The sequence below is a fragment of the Mandrillus leucophaeus genome, unplaced genomic scaffold (genome assembly GCF_000951045.1).
Source record: "Mandrillus leucophaeus isolate KB7577 unplaced genomic scaffold, Mleu.le_1.0 Scaffold669, whole genome shotgun sequence".
NCBI lineage: Eukaryota > Metazoa > Chordata > Mammalia > Primates > Cercopithecidae > Mandrillus > Mandrillus leucophaeus.
In genome coordinates this window covers 1,334,286-1,350,851 of record NW_012107241.1, presented here as the reverse complement: position 1 = coordinate 1,350,851, position 16,566 = coordinate 1,334,286, and the positions used below count along the sequence as shown (strand labels likewise).

General features: G+C 45.8%; 1 protein-coding gene across 1 annotated transcript in view; it reads left to right on the top strand.

The window, feature by feature from the left end:
* The first annotated feature begins 1,551 nt into the window (after window positions 1–1,551).
* Window positions 1,552–16,566, top strand: part of HEPACAM (hepatic and glial cell adhesion molecule) — a 15,905-nt gene continuing 890 nt past the window's right edge. The window contains exons 1-7 of the mRNA XM_012001705.1: window positions 1,552–2,042; window positions 12,925–13,266; window positions 13,984–14,265; window positions 14,559–14,658; window positions 15,144–15,217; window positions 15,504–15,574; window positions 16,516–16,560. Coding sequence (XP_011857095.1) covers window positions 1,958–2,042; window positions 12,925–13,266; window positions 13,984–14,265; window positions 14,559–14,658; window positions 15,144–15,217; window positions 15,504–15,574; window positions 16,516–16,560 — 999 coding nt within the window. The 5' untranslated portion in view covers window positions 1,552–1,957. The remainder of the gene's footprint in view (window positions 2,043–12,924; window positions 13,267–13,983; window positions 14,266–14,558; window positions 14,659–15,143; window positions 15,218–15,503; window positions 15,575–16,515; window positions 16,561–16,566) is intronic.

Below are 16,566 nucleotides of genomic sequence, written 5' to 3'. Positions count from 1 at the left end.
GGCCAAGGGGCCATTTATCTACACTCCAGAAGGACTCTGAGATCTAGTCCACAGGCTGATCTATGATATGTCAAGGGGTAGATAAAAGAAATTAGAATACTCTTTTGTCCCTTACAAAGACTGGCTAAGCCTTTCATCTTACTATGGACTTTGAAATGCTATTTTAAATGTCAGAAGCCGCATATTGACTCTTTCTTTTTGTGTACTGCTATAATAACATTAGCTCTTCCAGTGGAAGAAAGGTGCCTTGAGTTGTCTAGGGAAAAGTCATAAACACCAAAATGCAAAAGGAAAAAAGAATCCCCTTTATTGTAATCCCAGCACGTTGGGGGGCCGAGACGGGTGGATCACGAGGTCAGGAGATCGGGACCATCCTGGCTAACATGGTGAAACACCGTCTCTACTAAAAATACAAAAACCTAGCCGGGCGAGGTGGCGGGAGCCTGTAGTCCCAGCTACTCGGGAGGCTGAGGCAGGAGAATGGCGTGAACCCGGGAGGCGGAGCTTGCAGTGAGCTGAGATCGGGCCACTGCACTCCTGCCTGGGCGACAGAGCGAGACTCCGTCTCAAAAAAAAAAAAAAAAAAAAGAATCCCCTTTATATATTTCAGAATGTTTTTGGAGAGTTCTGTGAAGTTCAGTGCCTCCCAACTCTTCTCCCTCTGCCGAGGCTCAGAAGGGCTATGTAATAATGCTTCAGTTCTGGAAAGTTGACCTACTCAGGCTTTCTCTAGTATGTAAAAAGAATACTCAGAGAGATAATTGCTGCATTTACAAAACCAAGACCAGGGTTTAGGGATGATCAAGAAGGAAGTTGTGAAGTTTGGTCTCCCAAAAATATAAAGATCCCAGCATGAATGAAAAAAGAAACAAGAAAAGGCAATTTTTTAAAAATTTAAAATGTCATCTCTGTAACAAAAGATTTGCTAGGTACTCTTCTGTACCAAATCTTCATCAATCCTCCCAACAATTCCCCTCAAGAAAGCTATTATTTTCCCCATTTTACAGATGAGAAATTGGAGGTTCAAAGAGGTTGCAAGCCCATCCCAAGATCACAGTTACTAGGCATCCATTCCCTTGGCCGCCCTCATGAAATGGTGTGAACACGTGAATGGGGGTCAGAGTAGAGCTAGGGTGTTTCTCCTCTTCACAGCCTCGAGACAGGAGCGCAAAGCTAGGCTGTTAAGCTGATAATAGAACCCTAGGATGCTGGCTATTAGGACATTACCTTCATTTTGCTCTGACATGTTCTAGAAAATTGGCTGAAAGCAGGGGAATGAACAGAGTGGCTTCTGGAAAGAGGTCTCCAGCATCTATGTGGTTCTATGATAGAAGAGAAAATTCCAAGCCAGAGAAAGACAAGTGTAAAAATAATAGAATTCAAGCTGTTTTCCAGTCTTCTTCCTTTGGGATGGAACAGGGGTTTTCCATTTCTTCAGCAATTCTCTGGAGTCTTTCACTTCCCAGTTCTTTAAAAGCTCTTCTCCCTCCCTTTTCAGAGCTTATTGGAGGTCTGTCCTGGCATGTACCCTCCTCCTCAGGGAGAAGGACTGTGAGGTGGAGACAGGGTAGGTTGGGACACAAAGTCCAGTTAAGTGTGTGTCCCAGCTCAGTGCTCTGAGCCCAGATCCTCATCTCCCCAGGTAGTGGGGCTCAGCACCGACAAGCAACCAACTGCTGGGCTGCCGGCGCCCCCCATGTTGGAACCTGAGTTGGAGATTATCTCCTAAGCAGATACCCGCTTCCAAACTGGGGATGTAGGGCTAGGAAACTAGAAAATGCCAGGTCTGAGGGAGAGGAAAGAACAAGTCCAGCAATACACAGAGCTCTGTGTATTCAGAGGGAAGTTGGCAGGGTTGTGTTCGGGCAGAGAAACTCCGAGTGGTACAAAGGGGACGTGCCCAGAGTGGAGAAATCATGCTAATTGTCTCCACTAGAGCTGGAGAACGCCATCCAAAATGAAGAGAGAAAGAGGAGCCCTGTCCAGAGCCTCCAGGGCCCTGCACCTCGCTCCTTTTGTCTACCTTCTTCTGATCCAGACAGGTAGGAGGCCAGAGGGTAAGAAAGGGTCTGAAGAAAGGACCCGGGGCTTTTGCAGCAGAGGGAGGGGAGAGTGGAGGGCCTGAATGCCTTTGGGGCGGGAGTGGGGGAGAGCTCAGCTGCCGTGGGAAGCATCTCAGGGAATTCAGGCATTAGTGTTGAGCATATTTCTTTATTCCGTGTGCCTCCCGCGCGGCCCCTGCCCCCTTCCCCCAAAAGGCTGCATGACTTTGGAGCTCCCACGGCATTCAGTACATTAGATGGCGGGCACTGGGCCATTTCGTATGGGATGACTTGTTGGCGTGGGCCAGTCCGGCATTCTTTCCAAGGGATTGTGGTGGGGCTTGAGGGGCGGGGGTAGGGGAAATCTTCTTTTTGTACCTCCCCAGTCCCCGACTCTGGCCTCTCTGAGTGTGGAAGAGTAAGGCAGATGAAAGAATCTTTGGAGATAATGAGCCTCCTAGTGTGGGATAGCCATACCCACCTATCCATAATTCACTCCACTCCATAGCTGCTTACCTCCTCTACCGCCCCCTACCAATCCTTCGAGAAGTGATCTTATTTAAGTATACCTAGTTATGAGTACATACACATATGCACACACACACACACACACACAGTTACAGAGTGCCGAGGAATTCACAACTTAGTGGGGCAAAGAGATGCAGAGATCTTTTTACTAAACTGCGGGAACTATCATAAGCCAATTATGCAGAGAATGCATAGCAATCAGAGAAAGGTCACCTACCCTATCCGGGAAAGTGGTGCTGGTGGAGTGCGGGTTGATACGGTAGGACACAGGGTGTGGGAATATCAGGGGGAGGTTTTCTGGTAGAAGGAATGTGTGCACTGAATTTTAAAAGATGGGGAAAAAAGGTAGGAGTATAAGTGGGTGTTAGGGTTGGGAAATGAGCAAAGGTCAACAGCTTGAAATAACATCAAGTGTTTAGTCGGAGCCCAGCAGTTCATCACTGCTGGAGAGAAAAGCATGAATTGAGTTAGGCAAGAGCTTTGTAAACCAGACTCATAATCTGGGGGTTGAGAGGTGGGGGAGTGAGCGGTTTTTAATTTGGGGACTGTCAGGGTTACACATACCTTTCAGATAGCTTACTCAGTCTGCAGGGGACCATTGCAGGGGAAACTGGAGGCAAATAAAATAAGAAAGGAAGTTTGCATTCATTTTCTAGGATTCCTGTAACAAAATACCACAAACCGAGTGGCTTAAACAATAGAAATGCATTATCTCAAAGTCCTGGAAGCCAGAAGTGGGAGATCGAGGTGTCAGCAGGGCCATGCTCTCTCTGAAGCTTCTAGGGAGGGTTCTGCCTTAGGGTTCTCGCCTAGCTTCTGGTAATTCCTTGACTTGTGGCAGCATCACTCCAGTCTTGGTATGGCATTCTCCGTGTTTGCATGTCTGTGTCCACATTTCCCCTTTTTATAAGGACACATACTAGATTAGGTCCACCCTACTCCATTATGATCCCTTCTTATTAGATCTGCAGTAACCCCATTGACAAATAAGATCACATTCTGAAGTACTTGGGGGTTAGGACTTCAACGTATGAATTTGAGGGGAACACAGGTCAAAAAGCTATTGCAATAGATCAGGAGAGAAATAAGAGAAATAACATGGACTGAAGTTATAATAAAGATAGAGGGAATGAGGCACGCTGAGAAAATGTTTTAGAGGTAAAGTCAGGAGCTAGTGACCTGTAGGAAGTAGGAGGATTTAGGGAGGGAGGGAGGATTGCTGTGTGAAACCTTAAACAAAAAAATGAATATCATACATGTTTAGATTGAAATACCTATGAGGCTTCCGTGTGAAGATGTTACATAGCCTGGAGTTGGGTGGCAGAGAGGTCAGGGTTGGAGAGAGGTATTTGGCAGCTGTCAGGCCATAGGTGAGAGTTAAAACAATAAAAATAGATAATATTACTTAGGAGGGGAAAAACATGGGATGAAAATGAAACATCATGTAACCTCAAGATTTGTAGAGGAAGGCAGAGGAAGAAATGCCTATTAAGGAGACAAAGAGGGAACAGTCAGAGAGACAGAAGGACTAGAAGCCTGTGGTACTGTCCAGAAAATCAAGGGAGTTGAGAGTTTTCAGGAGTAAACCAACACCATTGAATGTGACAAAGACCTGAAAGAGCCCATTGGATAAGGCAATTAAGAAGTTACTGTTGGCTTTGGTGAAATGACAATGAGCTGAAGAAATAACGAGAGCTGAAGGTATGGAGATAGTGAGTTGAGAATAGGAATGACACAAATATACAAAGCAGAGATGACCCTAAACTCTTTCTGGTCATCAAATGGTAGGGGAAAAAATTACAGAAAGATCACGTCAGTCAGTAAGACTGGGACAAAACAAAAGGTGATCAAGGATATTGTATGTGGAAAAATGTAACTTAGTAAATACATCAAAACATTCTAAATGTGGCCAGGAGTGGTGGTTCATGCTTGTAATCTCAGAACTTTGGGAGACCTAGGCAGGTGGATGGCTTGAGCCCAGGAGTTCAAGACCAGCCTGGGCACCACGGTGAAACCCCATCTCTACAAAAATGTAAAAATTAGCCAGACCTAGTGGTGCACGCTTGTAATTCCAGCTACTCAGGAAGCTGAGGTGGGAGGATTGCTTGAACCAGGGAGGTCAAGGCCTCAGTGAGCCATGATCATGTCACTGCACTTCAGCCTGGGTGACAGAGCAAGAACCTTTCTCAAAAAAAAAAAAAAAAAGTTATAATGTAAGTTATGCTAATAGGATACTAGTTAATGACCTATGACAGATAAGAGGTAAGTGCTGGGAGAGGCCATTGTACTGCTGTGGACTAAAGAGTAATAATTGCTGAGATTCTAGAAGGAATCCCTCCCATCCCTAATAGATTATTTAGGAAAATGTCTGCTTCTGGGAACAATAAATTCCAAAATTTAAGTTCCTGGCATTAACTATGTGATAGTCCATTGTAGTTTCAGACTAGGCCTGGGAAGAGGAAGGACTCTACTCCATGAAGTTTTTCAGGGACCAAGCCAATGGAGCCCTATCAACTTTGACATGTGCTTCCAAAGATCACCATGAGGTTTATCTTCTTTTCTTCCAGGTAGAGAATTTTATTTTATTTTTTTAATGGAGAGACATACTACAAGGAAGACTTTGCTAAACAAGGTCTGTAAGTGATATGTATCACTTGCACTAGTTCTCTTTGCTACGACTCAGTCAAATGGCCATACTTCACAGCAAGGGAAGCTGGCTGGGAAATGTAGTTTTTAAGATTGGCACTAAAGGGGAGACTGGACCATGTGGCCCTGGCTCCCCAATCTTTACTTTAATCTTGTACTATGGCAGACACTACCAAGCTAGCCCTGAGGCGTCACGGAGCACACAGTCTTTAACAGTCTGGCCCTGACATGGACAAATGAAGCTTTTCTAAATTCATCATTTTTATTTCCCAATTTTTAAATTCCAATTTATGAAATGTTCAAATAAGAATTTTCTAGAGACCAGGACATTAACTGACAGACATAGGCACAGCATGCCATAAATCTAGGTAATCTGATTTCCATGGTTTTATTGTCTGGAATACAAGAGATTCCATCCTCTAGGCACCCAATAGAAACAAGTCTCTTACCTGGGTTCCATGCTCTTTAGCCCCAAGTTCACCCCCACATTGCAGGTGCTATCATTTTTAAAATTGTTTATTAAAAATTACATATAAGAAAGTACATTTAGCATAAAGATACAGTTTGGTGAGCCTTTAAAAAGTTAACAAACCCATGTAATCAACCCCCAGATCAAGAAACAACATTTTGGCACCTCAGAATCACCCTCATACTATCTCAGTTACTACTGTCTTCCCTCTGGGATTATAGTGGTATCCTAACTTCTAATGCAAATTAATTTTGCATGTCTTTCTATAAGTGGTATCATATGTATTCAATCTTCTATGTCTGAACATCAAGTTTGTAGGATTCATCTATGTTGTTGTCTTAGTTTGTTTGGTCTCACTGCTGTATAGTATTCCATTGTATGAATATGCCACAATTTATTTCTCTATTCAACTTTGATAGACACTTTGGTTGTTTCCAAACCAACCCAACCAACTTAGCCCTGTTGGGGCTTTATGAATAGAGCTGTTACTATTATACATCCTATAATGGTACATGTCTTTTGGAGAACAGATATGGGCATTTCTTTCGGGGATACACCTAGGAGTAGAATTGCTTAATTATAGGGTATTTGTGTGTTTAGCTTTCATAGATATGGCCAAACGGTTTTCAAAAATGAATGTATCAGTTTACGCTCCTATCAACATGTATGAGAGTTTCAGATGATCCATATCTTCCCAATAATTATATTTTCTTTTTCTCCTTTTGGCCATCCTAGTGGGTATGAACCAGTATCAAATTCTGGTTTAAGGTTGGTATGATGGCTCACATCTGTAATCCCAGCACTTTAAGAGGCCAAGGCATAAAGATTGCTTGAGGCCAGGAGTTCAAGACCAGCCTGGGCAATGTAGTAAGACCTCTTCCCTATAAAATATTTTTTAATTAGCTGAATGTGGTGGTGTATTCCTGTAGTCCCAGCTACTTGGGAGGTTGAGACAAGAGAATCTCTTGAGCCCAGGAGTTTGAGGCTGCAGTGAGGTATGGTCATGCCACTGCAGTCCAGCCTGGGAAACAGGGTGACACCTTGTCACTGGAAAAAAAAAAAAAAAGTTTAAAATTGTATTTCTATTAAAATTAATGTGCCAATTTTCCTATTGTGTTGTTTGAATTTCTTTAAAATTGTGAACTTGTGGGAGTTTAAATTATATATTTTGCTTATGAGCCTTTTATAGTATATATGTATTGCAAACATCTCCTCCCACTTTATGGTTTGCCTTTCATTTTCACAATAGTATCTTTTGATGAACAGAAGCTCTTAATTTTATTGAGTCTAATGTATCATTTCCTTCTTTGATGGTTACCACTTTTGTGTCCTTTATAAGAGATCTGTGTCTGCCCTCAAGTCAAGGACGTAGTCTGTTTTCTTTTTCAAACGTTGTTGTTTTACCTTTCATATTTAGATCTGCAATCCATCCAAAGGTAATGTTTGTGCAAGGTGTGAGGTAAGGGTCAATTCATTTTTATCCTACATGGCCCAGCACTATTTTGTGAAAAGAACTTTTCTCCCTGAACTGCAGTATCACCTTTGTCATCATTTGAGCAATCATATTTAAGTCTGTTTTCAGACTTTCTATTGATCTATTTGTCTATCTTCGTGTCAAGATCACAAAGTAAACCTCCTGGGATTTTGATTGGCATTGTATTAAACTATAAATCAGTTTAGGAGAATTGACAGCTTAACAAGAGTGACTGTTCCAGTCCACAAACATGGTAAATCTCTGTGTGCCATCTTGATACCTATTAACTAGGTACACATTCCTGAACATCTACACTCCTTAGATTGTAGATAAAAAGCTACCAGCTCCTTTCCTTCTGGATCCCAAAAGCCTTCTTCACAGCTTCTGTTTCCTGGTTTTCTCTCACATCCCTGAATAACTGGCGCTTCAAATGACTTGTAGGCCTCAACAGGATAACAACATAAGAATACAACACAGCAGCCCCAACATCCACACAATAAGTGATGCACCTATACAGTAACAGCAAAGGAAGGGGGTGGTTTTCTCAGATCCTCATTAATTAGGAATAATATTAAAAACCAAAAGCAGAAACAATATGTTTTCCTTTTAGGAAACCGAGGTGTTCTGCCCTTGGATTATTAGATGCAGTTCTGGCTACCACACCATAAAAGGAAATAATACAGTTGGAGAAAGCCCAAGGAAGGGTATCTATGACGGCCAAAAGGATGAAGAGACTTCTTTGTGGAGACAGACCCAAACTAAACCAAAAACTTTTCAGATGAAAAGGGACATGGCAGCAACCTTTGGTGTTAGGAATATGGATAAGGTGTGTATAGACCAAGTCCTAGAACACATATTTGGCACTACCCACATTGGCACTTTTAAAAGGTAAATTTAAGACAAATACTGGCGAAAGGAAACTTTGGCTCAGCAAAGGGAACACATAAAAATGAGTGGTGGCCGGGCGCGGTGGCTCACGCCTGTAATCCCAGCACTTTGGGAGGCCGAGGCGGGCGGATCACAGGGTCAGGAGATCGAGACCACGGTGAAACCCCGTCTTTACTAAAAATACAAAAAAAATTAGCCGGGCGTGGTTGTGGGCGCCTGTAGTCCCAGCTACTCGGGAGGCTGAGGCAGGAGAATGGCGTGAACCCGGGTGGCGGAGCTTGCAGTGAGCCGAGATCGTGCCACTGCACTCCAGCCTGGGCGACAGAGCGAGACTCCGTCTCAAAAAAAAAAAAAAAAATGAGTGGATGGTGATTTCTCTAAGGGACTACCCTATTAAGAAAAGCCAAGGCTATCTGCAGATGCATTCTTATACCCTAAAGTTTGACATTCCCCAGCATCACAGCAGCTCAAAATCCTACCTGAGGAGTGCCCACCGACCTACTCCAGTACTGCATTGTTGAGGTTGATAAGGTACAACTTGCTGAGCTCTCATTTCCTTTTCTTCAGCCTCTGGTGGGAACAGAAACTTTCTACATTATGATGCCTTGGAGACAATGATTAAGTTAATCGCTTCTCAAGGTTGAGCGGTCCTAGTCCTTTTATTTCCACTCTGGACCATAGTTGTGAGCTATTTCCTCATTTCTGTGTCATGCTTTGGCTCCTGTCCCAGTTCTCTGTGTCCCTTGAAAGTTGTGGAACCCTGAACTTAATACAGAGCATGATTTTGGCTACAGTTTTTGGGAAACAGTGTTTGCTCAGCAAACTGCTCTGTCAGCTTTCAAGAAAGACTCCTTCATTCACTTATGAACACATGTGATACATCCTTTTGACCCACGGACATGCCCATGTTCACAGGCATGATGAGGGGACTTATCTAAAGGAGGGTAAGGCCTCAGGCAATCTGTAGGCCATAACTCCTCCAATATTCTTATCCAGAACAAATCTACTTTAAATGGGCAGAAAGGCCTCAGGGAGAAATAGATAGCGAAAAGGCTCCTAGGACTTTGGATGGGACAGGAGAGCGTGGAAGCCAGGAAAGCTCCAGGAGGCCACAGAAGATAGAAGCGAAAGGGGAAATCCCTTCTACTTGTTTTTGAGGTTGTCACTGTCCAGACTCTAGAAGAAGGAAATGAGAATCCTCAAAGTTTGGTGCTTGGGGTCATTATACCTGTGAAGCCCGAATATCTGAGACAGGTCTCAGTTAATTTACAAAGTTTATTTGCCAAAGTTGAGGACGTATGCCTGTGACACAGCCTCAGGGGGTCCTGATGAGATGTGCCCAAGGTGGTCAGAGCACAGTTTGGTTTCATAACTTTTAGGAAGACATTAGACATCAATCAACATATGTAAGACGAACATTGGTTTGGTCCGGAAAGGTGGGACAACTCTTAAGTGGGGAGAGGGCTTCCAGGTCATAGGCAGATAAGAGACAAATGGTTGCATTATTTTGAGTTTCTTTTTTTGATTAGTCTTTCCAAAGGAGGCAATCAGATATGCATTTATCTTAGTGAGCAGAGGGGTGACTTTGAATAGAACGGGAGGCAGGTTTGCTATAAGCAGTTCCCAGCTTGACTTTTCCCTTTAGCTTAGTGATTTTGGAGCCCCAAGATTTATTTTCCTTTTACACACCAATTTACTAAACTCCAGGATGCCTCTGCATATGTAACCCTCACCTACATAGCATACTACTGCACATTGGGTCCCAAGAAAGGAGGTAGATATTCCCCAGCTATTTGATCATCACCCCAGTGGCCTTTAATAAAGCTCATGACTTTTTTCAGGACCACCTCTTGTTATACATACCAAAGCCTATTTGCCTACTCAGGGAAATCTGAAAGTTTGCTTTTCTAAATCAAGCCATGCCTTGGACCTAATTTCTTAATCACAAAAATTAAGAACTGGAAGAAACCTTATGGATCCTGTGGTCAAATGGACTTTAGTCTGATGCACAGAGCCAGTAGGGATTCCTAGTTGCTCCTTAGGTTATTGAGGGGGACAGGACTCATCCCCACCACCTCTTCTACCAAAGCAGGTGAGATGGAACCATATTTCATTTGTCCGTTTTTATTTAAGATTTTGTGGGAAAAAAGTATCATTAATTTTTAAAAGTCTGAAAATAGTTTATATTATTCATTTTGCTTGCCCCAAATTAAGATTTTCATTCAACAGCAAGCATATGATATTCACACATTCAGCTTTAATCAGTAGAGCTGTCTCTTCTGCTTTATTTTATTTATTTATTTTTTTTTTGAGATGGAGTCTGGCTCTGTCGCCCAGCCTGGAGTGCGGTGGTGCAATCTTAGCTCACTGCAACCTCCACTTCCTGGGTTCAAGTGATTTTCCTGCCTCAGCCTCCCGAGTAGCTAGGATTACAGGCATGTGCCACCACGTCCAACCTGTTTCTTCTACTTTTAAGGTTTTATCATTCTAACATTCCTGGCAGGTAGCGGATCGTAGAATGTCAGAGCTAGGGCCAGGTGTGGTGGCCCACACCTGTAATCCCAGCACTTTGGGAGGCCAACACAGGTGGATTGCTTGAGCTCAGGAGTTCAAGACCAGCCACCTGGGCAACATGGTGAAATCCCGTTTCTACAAAAAATACAAAAAAAAAAAAAAAACTAGCCAGGCATAGTGGCACATGCCTGTGGTCCCAGCTACTTGGAAGGCTGAGGTGGGAGGTTCACTGGATCCTGGGAGGCAGAAGTTGCAGTAAGCCAAGGTCGTGCCACTGCACTTCAGTCTGGGTGACAGAGTGAGACCTTGTCTCAAAAAAAAAAAAAAAAAAAAGTCAGAGCTAAGAAGGTCCCTAGAGATCTTCTGGTCCTGCTACTTCAATGTACAGAGGAGGAAGCTGAGGCCCAGCAAAGTGTAAAAATAGCCAGTTGGGCTTTCCTTGGCCATTTCCAAAGATGAGGAGCTTACTACTTAGCAAAGCACTTTTTCCAAAAATTGATCTAATATGTTTAGTAAATAAAATTTGCTTTGATCTTCACCACCAACCTTTTAGCTTAATTGCCTCTTGGTTTGGTCTGGCCCTCTAAGCACAAGGAGAGAAATGAGGAATGAAAAGGTACAGCTCAGTTTCCTCAGCACTGAACGGCAGCAGCAGCAGAGTGAGAAATAAGGGTGAGAAAGCAAGAGGGAGCTTCAGAGGGAATGACTGCCAAAGGAAGTGGCAGCAGGTGCAGAGGGACTGAGAATCTGGCATGTATGTGCCTGTTCAGCTAAACTCAGCTCAGCTCCCAACTGGCGTCCTCTCCAGAAGACCCTCCTTCGGGTGGTAGGATTGCTCTGCAAGGCTAGGTGACATCAAATAGCAGTGTCTTTTCAGGTCCCAAAGCTCCTAAGAGGTCTCTGAAATGCCCTCTGGATAGGGCATCCATTGGACAAGTGGTAAAATCCCAGAATTACAGGGCTGGAACAAACCAATGAGACCATCCAGCCTACTACTCCTTTTATCTATGGGAAATCTGAGCTCCAAGGAGATGGGACCCTCCTAAGTCACGTATCAATAATAGGACCCTAAACTCTGCTCAGTTTTGTGTTCTGTCTGCTATATGACAATGACAAATATGCATATTGTACTTTCCAATCTTGTGAACTTGATAAGGCAGTTGCTGTTGGGTTTTTTTTGTTTTTGTTTTTGTTTTTTCTGAGATGGAGGAGTCCTCTGTCACCCAGGCTCGAATGCAGCAGCACTGTCTCAGCTCACTGCAACCTCTGCCTCCCGGGTTCAAGCGATTCTCGTGTCTCAGCCTCCCGAGTAGCTGGGATTACAGACGCGTGCCACAACGCCAGTTAATTTTTTGGTATTTTTAGTAGAGACGGGGTTTTGCCATGTTGGCCAGGCTGGTCTCAAACTCCTGACCTCAGGTGATCTTCCTGTCTTGGCCTCCCAAAGTGCTATGATTACAGGCGTGAGCCACCGTGCCCAGCCTTGTTATTATTATCCTTATTTTACAACTGAGAAGAATGAGGCTTAAAATGATTATGTACCCAAATCCACATAGCCAGTAAGAGGTAGGTAGAGCCCAGCCTGAAGAAGCTTTTCTGATTCTAAGCTCTTTGTTCTGCCCATCCCAAATCCCTCTTCTAGGGGTACAGATTGGGCTGGAGTTTGGGTGAATTCCGAAAACCACCTTCCTAGTTGCAGGACTGTTCTGCACTGAGTGGGCCTAGTAAGACACTACATGCATCTGCAAAAAAGACAGGGGAGGCTCTTGGTATAACTAGAAAGTGGTCAAGTTGTCTTCAGGCCCCTAAGCTTTCCCTTTACTGGCACTGTCTCATGACCTACTCCTTTCTTTGTGAATCTGTGTTCCGTGCTTTCTCCATCTCCTCACCCTCCCAATCCCCAATCGAGAAGATCTGACAAATTCACCCAGAGGTCTAATGACTTATAAGCTTCATGCGGGTAGGGATTTTTGTCGGCTTTGCTCATTGATATATCCTAAAGACAAAGAAAAGTGTCTGGCAGATAGGAGATGTTCAATATTTTTACGAATGGAGCTCATAGGGTGTGGGTGTGCTAGACTCTTCCACAAGAGAAAGGCAATGGACAAAGTGCCAGAGAGGCAACGGGCCAGGTAGAAGAAGGACTGAAGGCCGTGAGATGGCTGTGAGAGAGAACAAAGGGGCAGAAGTGCACAGAGCTACTATGGGGGAGGAGATAGCACCCAGGCTTAAGAAGCCAGGATTGGCAGGGAGTGAAGAGCCAGAGGGCGAGGCTTTGGGAGATCAGAAGACTTAAAGTTGGGAGTGGGCTAAGGAGCCCAGGGTCTGACGCTTCCCTCTTCCTCATGGGCCTCTGTTCACAGACCCCCTGGAGGGGGTGAACATCACCAGCCCTGTGCGTCTGATCCACGGCACCGTGGGGAAGTCGGCTCTGCTTTCTGTGCAGTACAGCAGTACCAGCAGCGACAGGCCTGTAGTGAAGTGGCAGCTGAAGCGGGACAAGCCAGTGACCGTGGTGCAGTCCATTGGCACGGAGGTCATCGGCACCCTGCGGCCTGACTATCGAGATCGTATCCGGCTCTTTGAAAATGGCTCCCTGCTTCTCAGCGACCTGCAGCTGGCTGATGAGGGCACCTATGAGGTTGAGATCTCCATCACCGACGACACCTTCACTGGGGAAAAGACCATCAACCTTACTGTAGATGGTAAAGTGCTCTGGCAGGGAAAGAGGCAAGACTGGCAGGTGGGACTGGGGAAGGGTCTGCCCAGCGCACCAGCTAGACCAAGGGAAAACCAACCCAAAAGGCACTTGGGAGCTGAGAATGAGGCAAGTGGACGTTAGAAGTTGGCAGACAGGCACAGCACAGCTAACATGTAGAGTGATTGCCATGTGCCAGAAACTATTCTAAGTGCTTTGCATATGTTGACTCACTTAATGCTTATAATAATCTGGGGATAGTTAATATCATCATCCCCATTTTGCAGATGAGGAAAGTGAGCCACTGAAAGGTAGAATAACTTGCCCAAGGTCACACAGCTAGAAGTGATAGAGCCAAGATTTGAACCTAAACAGTAGGACCCAGGCTTAGCCCAACTAAAATATCTTCCTGGCTGGGTCAGTTTAAGACATAAAAGCCCAGGGTTCATGGGAAGGCATTTAGAAAGAGGGAATGAGGGCAACGTCATGTCTGCATTGTTCAGCATTGTACCCGCTATGCCTAGTTGGTGCTCCATAAATAATCAGTGAAACAAATGAATAAGTGATGGGAAAGGACTGGACTTAGGATGTCTGAAGTCTTCTCAGCCCACAGATTGAGTTGGAAGGTAGTGTTAAAGGTGTGTTCGAAGGCAAGGAGCTAAAAAGGGGAAGGGAGACACTTCTTAGCCAATGACTCACAGGCTCCCCCATTCCTGTGGCTTAGTGCCCATTTCGAGGCCACAGGTGTTGGTGGCTTCAACCACTGTGCTGGAACTCAGCGAGGCCTTCACCTTGAACTGCTCACACGAGAATGGCACCAAGCCCAGCTACACCTGGCTGAAGGACGGCAAGCCCCTCCTCAATGACTCGAGAATGCTCCTGTCCCCGGACCAAAAGGTGCTCACCATCACCCGCGTGCTTATGGAGGACGACGACCTGTACAGCTGCGTGGTAGAGAACCCCATCAGCCAGGGCCGCAGCCTGCCTGTCAAGATCACCGTATACAGTGAGTTTTCCTGCAGGCTTTCCTTTAGGACTCAAAGCCCCAAGAGGCAGGTGACCATGAGGGACTGAGGACATCCCAGAGAATGTCACTGGGAGGAGGGGGACAGCGATAGGCCAACTATCCATGGAGGACACCAACAGGTGGGCAGTGGGTTCTGTGCAAGCTCCACCACCAGCATCAGCAAGGCATGCAGCCTGGGGCTCCCCCTCTCTTGCTTCCATGGCAGAAGTTCTGCTTACCACACCTTGCCCCTTTGAAGTCCCTCCTGCCTCTCTGCTTCTCTCTCTCCCTAGGAAGAAGTTCCCTTTACATCATCTTGTCTACAGGAGGCATCTTCCTCCTTGTGACCTTGGTGACAGTCTGTGCCTGCTGGAAACCTTCCAAAAGGTCTGGGTAACTCTCCTGAGCACCTGAGTCCTTCAATCCATCCCAAACCTATGCCTTTCATCCCAGGGCTCTGCATCTCTTCCCAAGAGGTCCATTCTTCCATTGTGTATGCAACAGCATCTTGTGCTCCCAAGCCCCCACAACCACAGCACCAGTAACAATAGTTTTTTCACTTGCCAACCACCTTTTCTGGGGCCAGGCACTGTGGCTGTGATTAGCCGGCTACCTTTTAAGTATGATTATCTGCAGTTTAACAGATAATGACACTGAGACTAGGATTGGTTAAATGACTTGCCCACAGTCACAACGCTAGTGACAGACTCAAGGTGCAAAGCTAGATGTGATTCATTCCAAAGCTCATGAACTGTACCCAGCCCATCTTCCTGTCACAAGGCCTCTTTTATGGCCATCAGATCCCTCCCTGTGTCCCCGCTAGATCTTCTGCTCATGTTCAATAGCTCGGCTCATGGTGGGGCTGGATTGATTCACAGGAAACAGAAGAAGCTAGAGAAGCAAAACTCCCTGGAATACATGGATCAGAATGATGACCGCCTGAAACCAGAAGGTGAGCTCCCAGCCACCCATTCACCCATCCCATCAACACTCAGATCAGTGGGCTGCTGGGAAAAGGCAGAACTGGGCGACAAGGAAAACAGCTCTGCAGGGACCCTTCCCCCACCAACTGCACGAAGACTGCAGAGGAGGGAGAGGTTTGGCCAAGGTAGGAGCCAGGATATTCAGATATGTTGTTGGAGGTTGTGGCGGGCCATTTGGGAAGCACAGAGAGTAGGTGCCGGCTGGTGGGGAGAGTCTGTACCTGGGCCAGCCACCCACTTCTCTCCCCTGTGCAGCAGACACCCTCCCTCGAAGTGGTGATCAGGAACGGAAAAACCCCATGGCACTCTACATCCTGAAGGACAAGGTGAGCAGCTCTGGGCTGGGTGCCCAGAAACATGCAGTGAGCCCCTCCCACATGCCTGGTTCTAGGGAGCCATACTATATTCCTATCCCTTTATAGCAGCAGTCCCCAACCTTTTTGGCACCAGGAACTGGCTTCATGGAAGAAAACTTTTCCATGGATGGTGGTGGGGGTGGTTTCAGGATGAAACTGTTCCACCTCAGATCATCAGCATTGGATTCTCATAAGGAGCGCGCAACCTAGATCCCTCGCATGCGCAATTCACAATAACGTTTGTGCTCCTATGAGAATTGAACGCAGCCACTAATCTGAGAGGAGGCGGAGCTCAGGCGATAACACAAGCCATGGGGAGTGGCTGTAAATACATATGAAGCTTTGCTCTCTGGCCTACCGCTCACCTCCTGCTCTGCCGTTCTGTTCCTAACAGGCCAGAGACCAGTACCAGTCCTCGGCCTGGGGGTGGGGACCCCTGCTTTACAGTACTCAGAATAACCCTGTGAAATATTTGTGTCATGCACATTTTAGAGATTAGAAAAAACAAGGCTGTGAGATTAAATGACTTGCTCAGGATTAAACAAGTCAATGAGTGGCAGATCTAGGTTTCAAACCTAGGTCTTTGGACACCAGTTCTGGTGATTTCCCCAGTATTCCACAACTAACTCTGTCCCAGGTTGTCCACGATGGGTAGAAAGAGGACAGTAAAGGGGAAAAGCACTCAAATCATCGCATTTCAACATTTACTGAACACCTATTACGTGCTAGGAGGCCCCATGCTCAGTGTGGCATATCGCCAGGAAAACCAGACCTGCCTGCAGCCTTCCAGGAGGTGGGCGTGCAGAGGGAAACTGGGTCCCTCCCCTCAGAATTCCAGCAAGCTCTAACACCAGGCGCGCTCCCAGGCTGGGCTGACTATCCCCTGACCCCTGCGGCGCGTGTCCTTGCAGGACTCCCCGGAGCCCGAGGAGAACCCGTCCCCGGAGCCTCGAAGCGCGACG